The 19,079-nt window shown below is 47.1% G+C and overlaps 1 protein-coding gene across 1 annotated transcript in view; it reads right to left on the bottom strand.

Moving 5' to 3' along the window:
* Window positions 1-15,750, bottom strand: part of EMILIN2 (elastin microfibril interfacer 2) — a 272,868-nt gene extending 257,118 nt beyond the window's left edge. The window contains exons 1-2 of the mRNA XM_069620858.1: window positions 15,432-15,750; window positions 13,876-14,001 (exon numbers count right to left, since the gene is read on the bottom strand). Coding sequence (XP_069476959.1) covers window positions 13,876-14,001; window positions 15,432-15,547 — 242 coding nt within the window. The 5' untranslated portion in view covers window positions 15,548-15,750. The remainder of the gene's footprint in view (window positions 1-13,875; window positions 14,002-15,431) is intronic.
* Between the last annotated feature and the right edge of the window lie 3,329 nt (window positions 15,751-19,079).

Genomic DNA, 19,079 nt, shown 5'->3' on the forward strand with positions numbered 1-19,079 from the left:
GGATCCCACAAAGAGCCACAGCACAAACTCCAAAACTTCCTGGAAATATCAGTAGACACATTCATCAAGCTGGTAAAACAAAGCAAGAAAGCAGGATCCCCCATGGATCCCTTCTCCCCTGACATCTACAAATCAATCCTCGCACAAGGAACACCATCAGAATATTACGGAAACCTCTTAAATCTGTCAATCACAACAGGGATGGTACTACGATCCTTCAAATAAGCATATATTAAGCCACTTTTAAAAAACACAAGTGGCGACGTGGAAGACCTCTCCACCTACAGACCGATTTCAAACATTCCCTACCCAGCAAAACTCCTAGAAACATACATATACAAATTAACCCAAGAACATGTAGAAAATCACCACTTGCTAGACCAAGCACAAGTCGGCTTCAGGCCCGCAAGAGGAACAGAATCAGCACTACTATCCATCTGGGACAACATAAAAACAAACGTAGACTCCAACACAACCTGGGCTCTGATTCTACTCGACCTCTCCACAGTCTTCAACACAATACGCCACGACACCCTAATTGAAAGATTGGAAGCTATAGGTATAACGGAAATGGCACTACTCTGAATTAAATCATTCCTAGCAGACAGAACCCTTCAAATCTACCCCATGAGTTAATGACTGTCGAGTACCACAAGGATCCTCACTATCACCACTATACTTCAACATCTACCAGACTCCACTAATCAGGATCTTCAAAAAATACAACATTACATGCTACAACTACACAGATGACACTCAAATCATGTACAACATTTAAGATACTCAAGCCGATCAGTCAACCCTAGTTGAATGTTTAAAAGAAATCTTTGACTGGATGGGTGCCAACAACTTGAAAATCAACCCAGGAAAGAAAGAAATCATGATTATATTCAAAAACTAAGAGAACACCTACATTCCCTGGCCAACAGAAATGGCAAACACGCCCACACCATCTAAAGTAGTAAAAAACCTGGGAATCCTAATGGACAACGCCCTAACCTTAGAACCACAAGTAAACACAATAATTAAGAAATGCTTCTTCCTCCTTCACACAATAAGAAGAATCCTACCTTTCCTCTCCTTCACCCACAAAACATTGACAATCGCTGCCCTCATCATGTCAAGAATTGACTATGCAAACAGCCTCTACCTCGGGATGCCGGAATACCACCTCAAGAAATTACAGCGCATCCAAAATGCAGCAGCCACACTCCTCCTCAAAATATCCAGAACAGAACACATCACTCCAGCACTAAAAATACTACATTGGCTCCCAATCAAACATCGTATCACATTCAAAACAATGTACATAACACAAAGGGCAATCAGCGGACAGGGAGCAGAATTCCTACAAAAGAAAATAACAATCTACAAGCCACCAAGACTCCTCAGATCAAGCAATGAAATTCGCCTGGAACCAAAACCATACGTCAAGAAAAAACAATGGGGCTCCTCTTTCTCCAACCTAGCTGCAAAAACCTGGAATAACCTCCTGAAAGGAATAAGAAACACCAAAGACAACCTGAAATTTAGAAAACGTCTTAAAACCTGGCTCTTCAACACCTCGGTACCAAACTGAAACAACAAAAACAATGAAACAGGAAACACAAAGAACAGACTGACAGAATATATAATGGCACAGACAACACCCAGGACCGACTAAGGGAAACACCAACAAGAACTAGAGAGATGACGCTAGATGGGATAGAACACAAGTGACAACCCCACGAGGACAGAAATTTAACATACAAGCCCAACACCCCCAACCTTGCCCACTCAGAAAGGACGTAGGGTACAGGCGTAGCTCGCAAGTAAATCAATCCAAACCTAGGTTTCAGCAATGACAAACTGGGATAAGAGGGCTAACCTAATACAAAGATGGAAACACGAAAGTAGCTAACTTAGCATAATGACAAAGATTGGAGACAGTTAATCATGCTGAAACTTAATCACCGAAAGGAAACAACCTTCTCGAAATTACGAATGAGACGCAATAGGAATGTGCATCTCTCCTAACAACAAGGATACTAACCAACCCACATAAAACGACAAAAAACGTCTCCACTCCTCACACACCCCTCACACTCCAACCAACCAAGCTAATAGCGGCATGGCTACCTCCATACTTGTAATGAGGCCTTTTGTCCTACTAACACGCCTAACCTACCCACCCTTTGTTTCAGATTCGCCAGAGCGCCAGTGGACCACCCCGGTGGTGATAGTGCGCGGTACAAATATCCTTTAACATTACCATATTTGCACTTACACAGACACACCCTTGCATGCACGCATACATATATACATTGATAAATACACATATCCAACACCCCCTGCCCCCACACACACACAATACACCAATGCAAAAAGGCTTCTTTCTTCACTCTGTCTCATTCTCACTCAGTTTCTCTCTCTCTCTCTCTCTCTTTGTTACACATGATGGTGCATCCCAGCATTATCAGGGATAACCTGATGCAGCCGAACTGACGTGACACAGTCTACACACTGTGACGGTACGAGGTGTGGCAGTTAGCACAAGGAGAATAATAAAGCAGTACAAACACACAGCCTGATCTGTGTAATTCTTTACTGCTGGTGCCAACAGTCTTCTCGGCTTCCCACAACGCTTCCACAAAATGGCAGAGAGGAGGGGATCATTGTAGATTCACTTTCACACTTAAAAAAAAGATTCAAATAAGATATCCATCATAGGTGAATATCTGCTGGCTGACTGATAGCCAATGCAAAGGCACTATTCAGAGATCGTCCCAGGGAGCAACGATAAGCACCCCTGAACATACAAAGGCTGCAGATCGACACCCTCTCACAGTCAGTACTCTGTCTGACACAGAAACGTTGAATGCAGAAACAGCAGGTGGCACAGCATTTCGTCGTCCTACCCTGTTTGACATGTCTGATCAGCAGACTCTTGGTCCACAATGGCAACGCTGGTTGAGAAGATTTGATTTGAGAACTATTAAGAGACATACAATGAGAACTCCTCCGACAAATTTGACAGGCGACTCCTGATCAACCTAGTAGGAGGTGAAGTTGAGGACCTAATTCAAACTTTGCCACCCGAACAGATTGACTCTTACCAGGGGCTCAATTAAGCCGTAAGTGCTTATTTTGATCCCCAACAGAACATTGATCATGAGAGGCATACTTTTAATATGGCCTGTCAGCTGCAAGTAGAATCCATGGATTAATTTGCGATGCAGCTTCACAAACTGGTAGCCCACAGTGTCTTCCACAAGTTCACAAAAGAGTAGGTTATTCGGCTTTGCATCATTGGAGGATGCCTATCTTCACCATTTTGAAAGAAGCTGCTAAGGAACCCCCTTCTCCTAGCCACCATTCTCATGATGGCGAGGACAGAAGCAAGAGCTGAGGCGCAAGCGGCTCAGATACAGACTGGGAAAGAATCCAAAGGTGAGCCGCTCTATCAAATCTCGCACTCACTCACGAACACACAAGGGAGCAGCATGCCAAGGAGAAGATATTCAACTAGAGGCAAGTACTACAGATGCGGGCAGCCATTTCCACATGAAGATAATGTAAGATGTCCTGCCTTAGGGCAAGAATGCAGCAACTGTGACAGAGAAAACCACCTAGCGGACGTGTGCCGTTCCGTACCCATGAGACGCAAGGTGAATGCATACCATCCTGCATCTCTGAAACGCAATGACTGCCAGAAGGGAACTAGTGAGCCATGTTTGGCAGGTGCCGGGTTGTCCTCTGTCACCCCCGCGCCCTGACCCTTGTGAAAGTGAAGACTAATGTGTACATGATGTTTGAGGCAGTGAATTCTCAAGGAAATGACATTGATGTATGGGCAGGAGACCTTCCAGCCAAGTGTGTCATAGATACAGGTGCGACATTGAACATCATGTGCATCTCGGAATTCAACAACACGATGGAACCGCTGACCCTGATACCTTCTGAACTGAGTGTCTTCCAAGGGGCTGCAAAGGGCCGAGTGAAGAACGATCGTAAATTTCGAGCCACGCTTTGATACAAAGATAGACAACTAGGGCGAACCATGGCAATAGCCATGAATATTGCAGCTGTGATGTACAACATAGAATCGTCACATCCAATAGTGCGTCAATTCCCGTCTCTCTTCAGGATGAGGCAACTCAAAGATGCTTCTGTGGTGCTGCACATTGATGAATCAGTAGTACCCATAGTCCAGCATCCCCGATGAATACCAATTCATCTTCAATTACGAGTTGAGAAACAAATTAACTGTTTACTAGTAAATGACATCATTGAACTGGAATCAGGTACTACTCCCTGGTTTTCTCAAATCGTAGCTGTTCCAAAGAAAATCACAGTCATGTGGCAGGCGTCAAAGACATCCGGAAATGCATCTGGGCGATATGATACGTCTGTTCACTGGTGCGGGAGTATTCTCGACAATGGGACCTCAAAAAAGGATAGCACCAGATAGAACACGACCTTCTGTACACACATGGGTTTGTTCAGATGCAAGCGCCTATGTTTCGGCATCTCCTAGGCTGATGTAATCTTTCAAGAGAGCATTCGCCAGGTGATCAGGCACATCAGGAATTGTTTCAATTACAGCAAGGGTATTTTAATATTCGGGTCCACACTGACAACATGATCAATCACTTTCGCTAGTCTGCTCTGTCCCAGTAACCGCAGGATTGACAGTCAATGTGGCGAAATGTGTTTTTCACAAGTTGAATCTGAAATTCTTTGGACACATATTTTCTAGCAGCGACCCGATCCGGGAAAAATAAAAGCCATCTCGGAAATCTCAGCTCCCAGTGAGGGAACTCACCAAACCAAGTGTGGCATTTCACTGGTCCTCCCTGTGTGAAGATGCTTTTGAACAAATAAAGCGGAACATCGCCTTGGCAGATCACATGGCATACTTTGATCCGTCCCTATGCTCTGAAGTCACTGTGGATCTTAGTCTGGTTGGCCTCACGCCATACTTGCACAACATAGACCGGGAAGGGAATCGCCACGAACAGTGATTGCTTATGCCAGCAAGAGTTTATCAGACGTCGAACGGGGCTACACGCAACCAGAAAAGGAAGGGCTTGGTCTGGGCCTGTGAACATTTTCAAATGTTCTTACTTGGGAAACAGCTCACGATAACAACTGTATCAGACTTTGATCACCATTTGCAGTAATCCACAGTGTAAGATGCCACCATGCATATAGCGATTGGGCCTTCTCTTGCATGATTATGATTTCAATATTATTCACAAGACGGAAAAGAATACAGCCCCACTGATTTCATATCTTGTCAGCCACTGCCTAGTCTGGTAAGGAATACATCCATGGTGGAAGAGTACATCAATGTAATCACACAGACATGGCCGTCAGCATCGGTGTACACCTCTGTCATAAATGAGCATATCTGCCAGGAAGAAACTCTGCTCAAATTATGAGAACTGGTAGCATTACAACGTTGGAGCTTTGTGACTCCGGATGGTCTTCAAGGAATCAAAATGTCAGTAGCTGACTAGTGTGTATTCAAGCAAGTACAGGACAAGCTATCTGTCTCTGCTGAGGGACTACTCATGAAGGGCACACATCTGGTTGTTCCGCTCAGCCTTCAACAACAAATAGTTGATCTCGCTCAAGAGGAACATAGAGGGGTAGTTGCCACCTATCGACAGATTAGAGATACCTTGTGGTTATCCAGGCTTGATGCCCTTGTAAAAAGCACCATACGATCTTGCCATCTGTGTCAATGCACCATGAGATCTGAGAAACCGGAACCATTGCAGATGTTGGAACTGGCAGAGACTGTGTGGAATAAGGTTGCAGTCAATTTCTTCGTGCCTCTTACAGGATCGTGCCTCACTGTACTACAGGGAAATGTCCTACCGAGCTAATGTGTGGAAGGAAACTAAAGATGAAGTTACCACACATCCCGATCAGAGATGAACGCCTTCATCGAGAAGATGTGGTGGTTGACCATGAAAGAAAAGAATGTATGAAGGTGAATGCAGATAAGAGGAGACATGCTACATGGTCGTTCATACACATGGACATCATCGGCAAGCAAGGAAGTTGGAATCTCCATTTGATTCGGTGCCCATGACAGTATCTCATATCAGCGGATCTACAGTGACTGCGAGAGGTCTGCATCGGGTAAACACTCGCAAAGCATCTCACTTCAAGAAAAACATGGTAAATAGTGAGGATAAACCACAGGCAGAATCACAGAGGGAAGAAGCGACCTCTAACCCGAGACCTGAGGCCATGAATGAACTGGCGGACATGTTCTCTCACCCAGTCAGATGCATCAAGAAGCTTGTGCAACTCATTTGAAGAGCTGTGAGCCCCAGGGGCCAGATTACAGAAAGTGAGAACCGGTGCAAGTGCAAAATTGCACGGTATTAGCACTATGGCAAAGTTTGCCCTATTTTTTAAAACACTGGGTGATATTAGAAAACTATTGCACCATGACAAGTACAGTTTGGCATGGCATAATCACTAGGGCAAAAATTGCCCGCAGGTAAAAAAAGATCAATTTTCACTGTATTATTGCAACAGGGCAAAGTTTGCCGTAGTGCTAATATGGAATGGTATTATTAGCACTAGGGCAAACTTTGGCCTGGTGAAAAAGCGCATCAAAAATGTATCTTTTTTGCACACTGGCAATTTTGCCCTGGTGCTTACTCCATGCCAAAACTGCACTTGTCATGGTGAAATAGTTTTCCTATATGTCGCAGTGTTTTTAAAAATAAGGCATACTTTGCCCAAGTGATAATTCCGTGCACTTGCACCAGTGCAAAATATCTGTAATCTGGCCCCAGGAGAACGCATCTCGTCACAGGGTACTTTATTGTGTCCATGGGAGATCGTGGCACGGCCTACGCACCGATCTCCCATGGACACAATAAAGTACCCTGTGACAAGATGCGTTCTCCTGGGGCCAGATCACAGATATTTTGCACTGGTGCAAGTGCACGGAATTATCACTTGGGCAAAGTATGCCTTATTTTTAAAAACACTGCGACATATAGGAAGAGCCTACAGCTTTTGCCTACATGATCACCTTCCAAGGCAGCTACTTACCCACCAACTAACCAGATGCCGGGGTTGACTTCCGACATGGGCTATCACTCCGCACAGTGAGCACTGTACGCTACTAGTGCAGTGGAAGATCATTGCACTGGCACCACACCACCCTGTGGACCTCCTCCCTCCATCTTTGTCTCCCCTGGAGCTGGACCTTGGATAGCACTGGGAGGTCTGAAACCCAGTTCTTCCAACAATCATGTGGACTAGTTGCCACCTAATGGTGTCCCTCTGGCTGCTTTTGGTACCTTGGGTCCCGTCCCATTGGGAACCCTTTCTCCCTTTCCCTGTGTTCAACACGCTCGCGTAGCTCAAAGGGGCGTAAGCGCTACGTAACACCAATACATTAAAATGAATTATTCTGCCCACTCGTTCACTGGTGTGCATTAAAAAATATCGAAATGCATATCATCACAAATCATTATATAATGCCTTCTATTATTTGAGCACTTAGAGGAAAATCCTAGTTTGTGTTGTATTGCATATGATCAGTGTTATCACATAGACTCAGGGCTAAAGTCGAGGGTACACGCAGGGGGACTGAGTCCACCCACTTTTCTCAGAGGGTAGACTCCGTACCCCCCCCCCCCACCCAGCTAAAATGAGAAACAGTGAAAGGCTTCCTTGAATTTATGAATTAAAGCCAACCTCGGGTCTGCAGGCCGGACACTTCATCACTGCACTGTATGACCTGATGAAAGATAACACACAACTAAAGGTGAAATAGCCCATTCGGCACTGCAAGTTCCAGGGAAAACAGGTGTATTGGTTCTGGGAGTTTAAAACATGCACACACCTCTTTACGTTTTCAAAAACACTATTAGAAGAAATGCCATTCCTCCTGTGCAATTTGGGTTTTTATGCAAAGCCAATTGAATTAAATTTGCATATTTCACCTTGATATGCACATTTCTGGAGACGTCACATCCCATTATGTTTGTTGATGAGTCCCCCCAATTACCTTTTTAGGACTTGACCCCTGCATAGACTTGATGTGCAACAATGTACATTTTGCTAAAGGCTCGGGAGGATAGCTCAGGGGCAACTTGCTCGCCTTGGAAACAAGAAGACACGGAGCAAGATTCGATCCCCGGCTCCGCGCTTAGAAACCTCTATAAATAACCTATCAGATCATGGCAAAAACTGTTCTGTAATTCATTAGTGGCGTTTTCCCATTAGGATGTGGTGCTGGGATGCCCTGAAAGCTGCCATTAGTTACTTTTCCCAATTAACTTTTATGGGGTGAGTTTGCCCGTGGCCCGTTTCCTGTCCGTGCACAGCTGGTTGTCATATTGTGAGGCCCCAGTGCAAAATCCTCTACATGGTACTAATGCGATGCAGCTGTCTTCAGCTCGCGGACCAAGTTACGAAAGAGGGCACTTTCCTTTCTATAACCCAGCATCAGTAAATCAGGGCTGGGGCTGTGCGCATGGGATAGCTCAGCTTGTTGGACGCCTGCTGCCAACAGACTTCCATCCCTCCGTGGGTAATAAAAATGGGTTTTCAACAGTGAATGGGGTGACAAAAAGGGTTGGTTGTGCTCAAGGTTTTAAATCTCACAGTATCCCACGACTCTAAAATACACTGCAAATGTTTAGCAGCAATAGTGCAAGACATTTTGGGCCTGAATCATGGAATTCTTTGCATGGTTCAAAGTGACTTTGCACTGCGGAAAAGTGACTTTGCTCTGCCGGCACAAAACCTAGTTCATGGAACTGTGCAAAGTGTATTGTTGCAGTGCAAAGTCAGTGCAAAGTCATTTTGTACTGTAGAAATACACTGCACAGTTCCATGAATCAGGGCTTCTGCCGACAGTGCAAAGTCACTTTTCAGCAGTGCAAAGTCACTAAAAAATTCACGAATCGGGCCTGCACCTGTTAGTGTCAGAAAAGCGATGAAATTATAGAAAAAGAATGAGTAACTCAAAAGCCCAAAACAGTCTGGTCGCATTCTTTTTCTTTAATAAAATGGGTACAAGTGTTATTGAAAATTTCCTTCTATTATTTAAGCACTAAGCGGGAAATCCTATTTTGCGTTGTATTGCACATGAACAGTGTTTTCACATGGACTTGATGTGCAACAATGTTCATTTTGCTAAAAATCAACCATGCATTTCTAGCTAAAATAACTTCAAAGCCCATTAATAATTATGTGTTATTTATGTAGCGCCTTTATCCAAAGCGCTTTACAGAGCACATATTTACATACAATATCACCCAACTGAAACGGGTACTCATTTATCGACCTCGGAAAGATGAAAGGCTGAGTTGGCCTTGCCAGGATTCGAACCTGCGACCTGCATATCACGCTCAGATCGCAGCGAGCGCTCAACCCGCTGAGCTATCTCACCGGCAATAGGCCATTAGGAACTTCTATAGTTTCCATTCGATTTCTGAAGGATTTATATCCCTTCTCGTCTTCTTGTTCTCAAATTGGACTTTGCTCTCCCAAAATATGCCTGAAGGGCAGTTTTTGAAGAGAGCAATAGGCACAAGAGCTCCTTTTCAGGGTATTTTGAATGATATAGCAACTGCACGAAGAAGCGGAGGGCTCCTTCACAGAGAACATACACTTCCACTGCAGCAGAAGTGTATCTAACACCAGGTTACGGCTCTGCTACCTTGGGCTCTGCAGATGATTTGGACTAAAACTCCCATCATACCTAGTTATCATAACCAATGGTAAGCGGTCATGGGAGTCGTAGTCCAAAACATCCCAAGAGCCAGATGTTGCAGACCCCTGCCCTAGGAGATGCAGCTATAAATCGCAGACTTAACTGGGAAGCAATGGAGCACTATACACAGGGCTCAACTTAGTCGAAGCAGCACGTGGCCGTCCGCCCACTTTTTTCACAGTGTGGCTGCCGTCCTCTTTGTGTGTTTTCAATTAATTAAAAAAAAAAAAAAAATGATCTTGTCGCTTCATGATGAGAACCGTGCCCGGGATTTCAAGCCAGGTCGTGCAGTTCAGAGACAAGAAACGTAGGGCCCGATTCATGGAATATTTGCCGGGTTCAGAGTGAATTTGCACTGCCAAAAAGTGACTTTGCACTGCCGATACAAACCCTGATTCATGGAACCGTGCAAAGTGTATTTTTGCCGTGCAAAGTCCTGGCAAAGTAAGCGCATAGTCATTTTTTCAGTTCAAAATGACTTTGCCCAGTTCCATGAATCGGGGTTTGTGTCCAGGGCTGGACTGGCCTATAGGGAACTCTGGAGACTTCCCGGTGGGCCTCTGCACCCTGGGCCTCTTTTGTGGGGTATTTCCAAATGTTCTCATAAGAAAAGTGTTGGACTTGCTGAAAATGGGTGAAATTCCAGGGCCTCTTTTGGTTCCCAGTCACTATTTCCATTGCCTCTTTTGGTACCCAGTCTATCCCTCTTTGTGTCGGCAGTGCAAATTCACTTTGAACCGGGCAAATATTGCATGAATCGGGCCCTTAGCCGTGAGACCCGTGAGACCACAAGAATCTCTTAGCAGAAGCATATAAACCACTCGTTTTCATTCTCTGATGGGCAGGATCCGTTTTCTTACACTTTTTATGACAAAATGCGTGCACCCTTTCTATTTAGCAAGCAATGTTTTAAGAAAACATGGTCTCTTGGCAAATGCTTATTTGTTCTGTGCACTTTCTTGATTTGGGAAATACACCTTAAGTTGGCCCATTTCTTTCGCTTTACCTTCACTGCCTGTGACGTCAGTTGTCACTGCACACGTCACGAGTTCCCGAAGGTTTTTTTGGACTGAGAGCTGTGTCTGGACACGGCCTTAAGGTTAACATACGCGGTATGGGGGGGTCGCACTATGCGTTTTTGGAATGTGCACCCCGCTCCTCTACTGCCTGTGACTGGTTCGCAGTTCCCCACAGAGCGATAAAGCGATGCTCCCAGGACCGTATGCAGTGCTTGTAACGTCGACATCGATAACGTGCCTGTTGCTAAACTTTTTATATTGATAAGCGTCAATCTTACTCGTGCATTGTGTGACAACTTCGTGGCAATTTTCAAATAAAAATCTTTTATAAAATAAACGTGCCCACACAACTTCACCCGTTGGTTCCCAGGGCAGTCATGTGTCCCAGTGTTAAAGAACGCAGCTCCTCTATCAGGGGCGCCGGGTACGGGGGGCTGCGGGGCCCAGGTCCCCCCCCCGCAAAATGAAGTCGGGGCTGAGCCCCCCCCCCCACCAGAGAGAAGAGACGCAGTATGGATGGTCCTTTGTTCCATCCATACTGTGTCTCTCTCTCTCTGGCGGCCCGGGTGAAAGCCGGGTGAAAACGATGTTTAGAAATTGTGGGACAGATGCAAAGCAAGAGGCTCTTGCTTTGCATCTGTCCCTCAATTTCTAAAAATCGTTTTGGGCTGGGTGTACCTCTACATCTGTGCACTCCTGTTGCCAAGAGGGGTGCACAGATGTACAAATACACCCAACCCAGAAGGATTTTTAGAAATGGAGGCCCAGATGCAAAGCAAGTCTGTCCCTCAATTTCTAAAAATCGTTTTGGGTTGGGTGTATTTGTACATCTGTGCACCCCTGTTGCCAAGAGGGATGCACAGATGTACAAATACACCCAACCCAAAACGACTTTTAGAAATAGAGGCACAGATGCAAAGTGATGGAGGGGGCAGGGAGAGGGCAAATGAGACTCTTTGCATGTCTCTGAGTGTGCACGTGGTGAGGGTGAATGCTATGGGCGGGGAGCGGAGGTGTATGAGCCAGCACTTTCTAGTAGAGCTGCCATATTTGAAATGGGGCAATGCTGGTGCTCCTCAGTTAGCTCGCTATACACTTGATGGGATAGTACTGATGTAACAGGGCTTCTATAATTGTTGAATCTTCTCAGCGATAATACTATGCTTTTGTTGAGGCAATGCTAGTTCATCTCAGTGGGGCTGCTATACTTTTGATAGGACAACATCAGCACCTCTCAGTTGAGCTGCTACACTCTTATTGACAAGGCCCCAGCACTTCTCAACAGATGTATTTCTTTTTATTTTAATTGGTTATTTATAATGCGTGTACTACCCAGAGGTTTCTAAGCACGGACTGAGGGAGCGAACCTGTGTTGCGCGGACCGAGGGAGCGAACCTGTGTTGTGTGGATCGAGGGAGTGAACCTGTGTTGCTCTGTGTCGTCTTGCTTCCAAGGCGAGCACGTTGCCCCTGAGCTATCCTTCCGATACTCTAAAGATCTGAAGTGCATTTAATGATACAGAACCAGAACTATTGAGCAAGCCTAACATCTTCATCATCATCAGAATAACTCAACACTGTCGTGGTTATAAAAGAGCTCATATATTTAAAGGGATGGAATTACTCAGAATGTAGCAGCACTATTCAATAACCCAAAGTTCTTAAGCATAGTTAATGTGAAAATACTACACTTCTCACCGTTGGGACAGTACTGCGACTTCTCACAGAGGCTTCTACACCTTTTATGGGGCAGCACTGATCCAGCCTACTGCTCACATGCTCAGAATTATCATTCCTCAGCAGGACTGCAACACTATACCATTGTGTTCTGTATGTTGAGTGCTTCTTCACCACCAATGTGGATTCATGGCTCTCTCCCAGTGTCTAAATAGTAGATCTGTCTACATTCAGTTGGCAACAGGCATGTCCGGAGCTGCCTGCTGTCCATAAGCTGCCGCCCAGGATGTTGGGAGCCGTGATGGGGCAAGGGATAGATGGATGATGGATGATTATAGAGGGGTGGAGTAGGGGCAGTGATGGCCTACTGGAATGCAACTCGAAGGATTAAGTCTCCTTCTTACTTGACTTTAGTATAGGCAATACATGCTAGCCAATGTTTCCACTGTTCTGCGCTGCGCGCGCCTCCACCCCCCCTGTGCGCCGTTGCACCAAGTTGGCGACTACATGCAAATGTCTGGTCCTATAACTGCTAGTGATTTCACTTCCTGTATTTGTCCCCCCACCACCCCCCCCGGAAATTCCTAAGTCGGCTCCCCTGGCCTCTATACATGTTGTCATAAATTGGCTGTAGTGTTATCTTTTATTATGCCACTTCATTTTACTCAATGAATGGCTTCGGAAGTGTGGGATTCGAACTTACGCATGCAAGTCACACACCCTCAAAACGACAGCGAGCTCTTTTACCACCAGTCCGCAAAGGGCTGCCTTAAGCAGCAGGCTGGATATGTGACAGTTTATAAGTGTGCAGGTGTGTGACATATAGATGTATGGACTAGTTGGGAGGAGCTGCTAGTGCGGGCCTGCTCTCAGCACGCTGCTGCTCATGTCGCACTTACGCCCCGCGCGCGCTGCTGCGCGTGTCGTACATACACCCTGCGCGTGCTGGCGCTCATGTTGTACTTGCACCCCCTGCGCGCTTCCGCTCATGTCCTACTTACACCCCGCGCGCGCTGCTGCTCATGTCGTACTTACACCCCGCGCACGTTCTGCTCATGTCGCACTTGCACCCCGCGCGCGCTGCTGCTCATGTCGCACTTACGCCCCACACGTGCTGCTGCACGTGTCGTACATACACCCTGCGCGTGCTGGCGCTCATGTTGTATCTTGCACCCCTGCGCGCTGCCGCTCATGTCGTACTTACACCCCGCGCGCGCTGCTGCTCATGTCGCACTTACACCCCGCGCTGCTGCTCACGTCGTACTTACACCCCGCGCGCGCTGCTGCTCATGTCGTACTTACACCCCGCGCGCGCTGCTGCTCATTTCGCACTTACACCCCGCGCTGCTGCTCATGTCGTACTTACACCCCGCGCGCGCTGCTGCTCATGTTGCACTTACGCTCCACGCGCGCCACGCGCTGCTGCTCATGTCGTACTTACGCCATGGTCGGCGGGCACGGCATCTGGTTCCAGGAGCATTTGTACTGCGTCGCCTGGATGTAGCTCTCGGTCCCGTCCAGCACAGAGCAGCTCACATTCTTGTTCACGATGTAGGCGCACCAGTTCCTGAGCACAAACAAAGAAAAACAGACGGAACAGCGTGTCAGCGCCGGGACACAATGTGGGTTATTAGCTGCACTGCCTCAGGCCTGACAATGGCTGCCTTCAAGGGGGGCAGCCGCTCGAGTCAGAGGCCACAAGGGGAGCTGGGCGCGCCCCGGGGGATTGACTTCGCTTCTGAGGTTCCTAGTTCAGTAGGAACACGGGGCAAGGTATGCAGCGAGGCAACTGGTTTTGTAACCAAACATTTCTTTAAAAAAGAATTATACATACATTTCAACTGCCACTCTACCCCCCACCACCACCCTCCCGTCCCTTCCTGCCGAAAATAAACAGGGTTGATTGAGCTGTAGACTATAAAGCTGGCCTCCTTTGAGGAAAATGACCGGGCGGTTTAATTTCAGGAAGGAGGGGGCGGTATCTCCATTGTTCTCATTTCTTTAACCCTGTTTTCACTTGTTAATCCCCCAAGAGAAGCATTTTGGGGCCTGTCGGGACACCCAGGCACGTTTCTGAACACGCACGCACGCCCACTCCCCCGGTCGGACTGGCAGAAATGGTTTCACACCGACCGTACAATGGGTGACGTCCGTTTGAAACGCTTCACCTCACACCTTCTAACAGCTGTTTTCCCCGCCTTGCCCAGCTGCCCGAAGGAGGCAGGGCGGTGGCCCGGAGCCCGCAGGTGAGTACCTTGGGCCCGGGGCGACAGGCTCCTCTCCGTGACGCCTGCGCGTGTGTCTGCAGGAAAAGAGAGCCCCTAATGGGAGGTGGTTTGCCTCCTCGCCCTCGGCACGTGCAGTAGGGGTGGCGGTGAAGGGCGCCCCGGGCGGGAGCTTCCACCCCCAGGAGAATGGAGACGGGAGCTGTAATGTACCACTTCCAATGGGCAGCAGCCTGCCCATTGGCAGCCCGTCCCCTCAGCAGTTGCGGCTGGAAGGGCGAGGCACGCGCTTGATAATGTCTGGAAGAACGTGACATACTTTCCAGACACCTCAGCATCGGAATTATAGACCTACAACCATTGCAATTGATAATGTGTCTTAGTATGTTACAGACAAAAAGACATTTTGTGCCACGCATTTCATGCGGAGTTACTGACCCACAAGGCCATCTTATATAAAAAGCTTAATGCAAGCGAAGTGCAGCCGTCGGCAGCCCGCTCCTCCCCCCAGACCCTGTCGCTCCCTCAGGTGTGCAGCTTCTAGGCGTGAGCGGGCACAGCAGCCCTCCCCCTCCACAGGCAGTACGGAGACACCACACAGCTCAGGTGGGTCTTTCTCCTTGGCTCGAGCGCCGTTCCTTGGAGGCCCGTCTTACTGCCTCGCAGCATCAATGGCTACATGATTCTCGCGCCTTGAAGCATGCATCCCTCTCACAGCATCTCTGTTGGGTCTGAGCGCTCAGACCCCTCTCACGCCCATGGGTGCACTTACTTGTTCCTGTTGCCCGGCCGCTGGTAGCGCAGGTGCGGGGTGGCCTCAGAGAGTAGCAGCAGGCAGCCCCAGAGCAGGAGCAGGGGAGCGAGCGCCCCCCGCCGGCAGAGAGTCATCCTGCAGCTGGAGCGGAGCAGCGAGGGAGCGGCAGCCTAAGGGGCGCACAGTCCTGTAGCCCGGGGAGGAGGGTGACCGGGCTCGCCTTGGCGCTCGCTCAGCACCGGGGAAGGGGTGGCCTCGACGCAGTTTTCAAAGCAGACCCCGCTGGCAGAGGATGCGGGACCCGGTGCAGTCAGTGGGCGAAAAGAGCAGCTCTCTCATCCGCCGGGCTAGCTACACTCTGCCTCCCCTCCTCGCCGTCCCTCCTCCTAGCTCGGCCCCCCTCGGTCTGTTCCACCCCCCAGAGCCTCCTGCGGTCCCTCGACCATGACACAGCCCCCCCCCCACCCATCACTCCCTCCACACTTCCCTTTCTCCAGACCCAGCCCCCCCCACGCGTCATTTCATAGTTATAGGGCAGCGCTATTTGCACAGAGCATTACAAAGCCCCACACTTGCAGTTTCGTTTTTTTTTTTTTTTTAGTGGCGCTGTTGTTTTTCCAACTTTTCATTTCGGAACTTAGTTTGGAAAGAGTGCACGTCTCTGTAAAACTGCTGGGAGTCCTAAATAACTAGGTTTGAGCGACAGTGATTTTTTTTATAACGCACAGCGGAATGGTTCTCGTTTCCAGGAAGGTCCCCTAAGCCGAGCACGTTTCAGGATTTATGTCTTTGAAGGGGACTGCTGATGTGGAAAGGATGATAAGATGCACCAGCACGCTGATTGGACAGAGAGAAACCCGATCGCTTCTGTGCCCAATGCGAAGGGCCCCCAGCGGCTCATTTCACTGCACGAATAAAATGCGAACCATAAGGTCTCTCATTTTGAAAGTATACATCCTTTGGGGTTTTGGCAATTCTTTCTCATCCCCGACGTGGCCAGGGGGTCCATTTGCAGTGAAAGCATGTTTCGTTTTTTCTTTTCCTAGTCAGCTAGGGCGAAGAACCGCTCTACAAACCCCATAGAAAAATGCTTTGGAACTCAGGCCCCAGAAGTCTAGTTTCTTTGAGGCAGTGTTATGCAATACATGGGATGAAGACCATCGCTCATTATTCCAGGTTCTCTCCGTATAACGGGTTCACAGGGGAAAAAAACAGTCGCATTATCCATCCCCTGGAATTAGCAGATCGTGTTACTGCAAATACTATAAAAGTGCGACAAACAACTTGAATTGACGGGACATTGAATGTTCCGTGCAGACCTTTCTAAGGACTCCCGTTAAAGCAGGTAGGCAGTGACAGCTCACCTCAAATGGTGTACAGCTGATATCTCACAAGTGACATCACATGTGGCATTGGTGACATCACACATTATCTTACTATATGATAAAAGGCCATATGTATGTTTGTCCAATGCCGTAATGCGCAGTAGAGGCTGCCTGAATGCAAAGAATGCTCTGCTAGAGGAAATTGTTGCCTTAGGATGTTCAGTGGTCAAATTTGCATAGCTTCGCCTGTTGTCACAGCTCGAAGGAGTTATATGCTTAGCATATACAGTGGTCCTACCGTGTCAATGAAAACGTTGCACTTTGGCCCCTGGGCATGGGCCTGTACACTAGTATATTATGAAAAAAGAAAATAATCAAATGATATCATCCAAGGCACCATCAGTGTAATGTTATCTAATATTCATTCTGTGCCCGATAACACGATAGTGGTCTTATGGCGCCTGATCTTGTACAAGAATTGGTGTATTGTGACCTCACCAGGGTGTTGCCAAACCTTGGTCTGTGGATAGTAAGCAAGAACGTTTGAGGGGAGGAGATAGGAAAGGGGCATTACCCAATAGACAAGCAGGGGAGTAGGGGAGAAACAGACGGAATGAGGACTCAGCAGCTCGGTTTGAAGCACAGGCTTTACTGTGGCGGTATTGTCCTCACCAGATGATGCATGGTACTAGATGTAGTTGGGTCCGGTGTGGTTGTGTGATGGGCTTGACAGGCGCTCCAGCAGGCCCTTGTAGTGTGGATGCTTCCCCCAGATTAGTTTGCAAGAAACACTCCCTGTTCCAGAAGAGAGAACATTTTTTTTGCCAGTACAGCTGGCGGATGTGTCAGCGCCAAGAGTTGGGCGTGTATAGATGAATGCACAGGGAACATGTGAGGCAAGCAGTAAGGGAGGGGAGGAGACACAATGAGCTTGAGTCCAAAAGTATTACGTTCCTTAAGACGTGAGCTACATATAATTCACCATAGCTTTTAAGATAGCCGATCTATATAGCAAAGCATTGTAATGTCTTGATAAGGAAGGAATGCGTTAAGGTCAGAAAGTTGATTTGGCTCCAGAGCAGTAAGGGGCATTGTCCAATAAATCTAGTTCAAGGGCCCACCCTTCGGGGAAAAGGTACAGTATAACATAACACATATTTATATATAACATATATATATATAAATACACGCCTAGCTAGGATTGTGCATGAATAGATGAAGTAGTAGGTGTGAACTACAAGCGGGAAATTGATCATGTTTAGGGTAGAATTGAGTTCTGTGTTTAAATCTTGAGAATATAAGAGCATGATGTTGGATGGTTAATATTGCCCAAGGCTAAATAAGGTCAAAATAAGAGTTTTGAAACCCATATCTTGTTTATTTCTGATATCTGATGTTCACAATGCCAGGGTTCCAAAGCCCCAACATCATTTAAATCAAAGAAATACCTCTGCAAGAGAACGTTTTCCATCCGGAAGCACAATAGGAGCTGCAACAATGGCTTGCTAGATGTTTACTAACTACATATTGCGATATGAATGAAGCATACATGCCTCAATATTTGCAGATGTTTTGCAATACATTTTGTTGCCCTAATCCCAAGTTTATGGCTCTTTAGGAACAACCTTTTATTGGTCGTACAGGACACCCTAACAGCCCAGAGTTTTCTGATGGATGAATAATTCCCAAAGATCCCTGGGCACAAGATTAATTGAGTCAAATCTGAGATAATGCTGTTGTCCGTCTTATGTCAGGAAAGCCTGTGCAATGCCTGGAACTTCGTGTGGTCCCCCAAGAAGATGAAATATCAGAGGTCTAAGAGATAATGCAACTCAGTTTGGGTGACCTTTTCTCCCAAATCCAGACTGACTGAGAAATGCGGGCCTTTGTCATATGGTCACTGTACGGCAAGGTGAGCAGCATAAATAGGAACACCGCACTGGCGATGCTGCCTCTCCAGTATAACTCACTTTTCCCGACTACCACTCTGCCAAATTTATTTTGGCTGAAATGTTTACCACTTTTTGTACCACAAATGATAGATGGTAAGTTTGGTATTGAAAGGGAAGGAGTGGGCCAGAAGGGGGAGGTGTACCGAGGTCTTCCCTGCTTTTTGTGATAATAAAGTGGTAAAACAGCACCAAATATCTTTTGCCGAAGTGGTATTCAATGAAAAATACTCAGTACATCTTCGTATATACAGCTACTCCTAGCACCCCACCATTTGTTCAGAGATTTGGATAGATCACTGCAGCCATTTTCTGGGATAAAAAATAAAGCAAGATTGAAGATGGGGAATTTGTAGCTGCCTATGGGGTTAAGGGTGAATGTACCAAACGCT

Source organism: Ambystoma mexicanum, chromosome 5q (assembly GCF_040938575.1).
Source record: "Ambystoma mexicanum isolate Mex_15411 chromosome 5q, UKY_AmexF1_1, whole genome shotgun sequence".
NCBI classification, from domain to species: Eukaryota; Metazoa; Chordata; class Amphibia; order Caudata; family Ambystomatidae; genus Ambystoma; species Ambystoma mexicanum.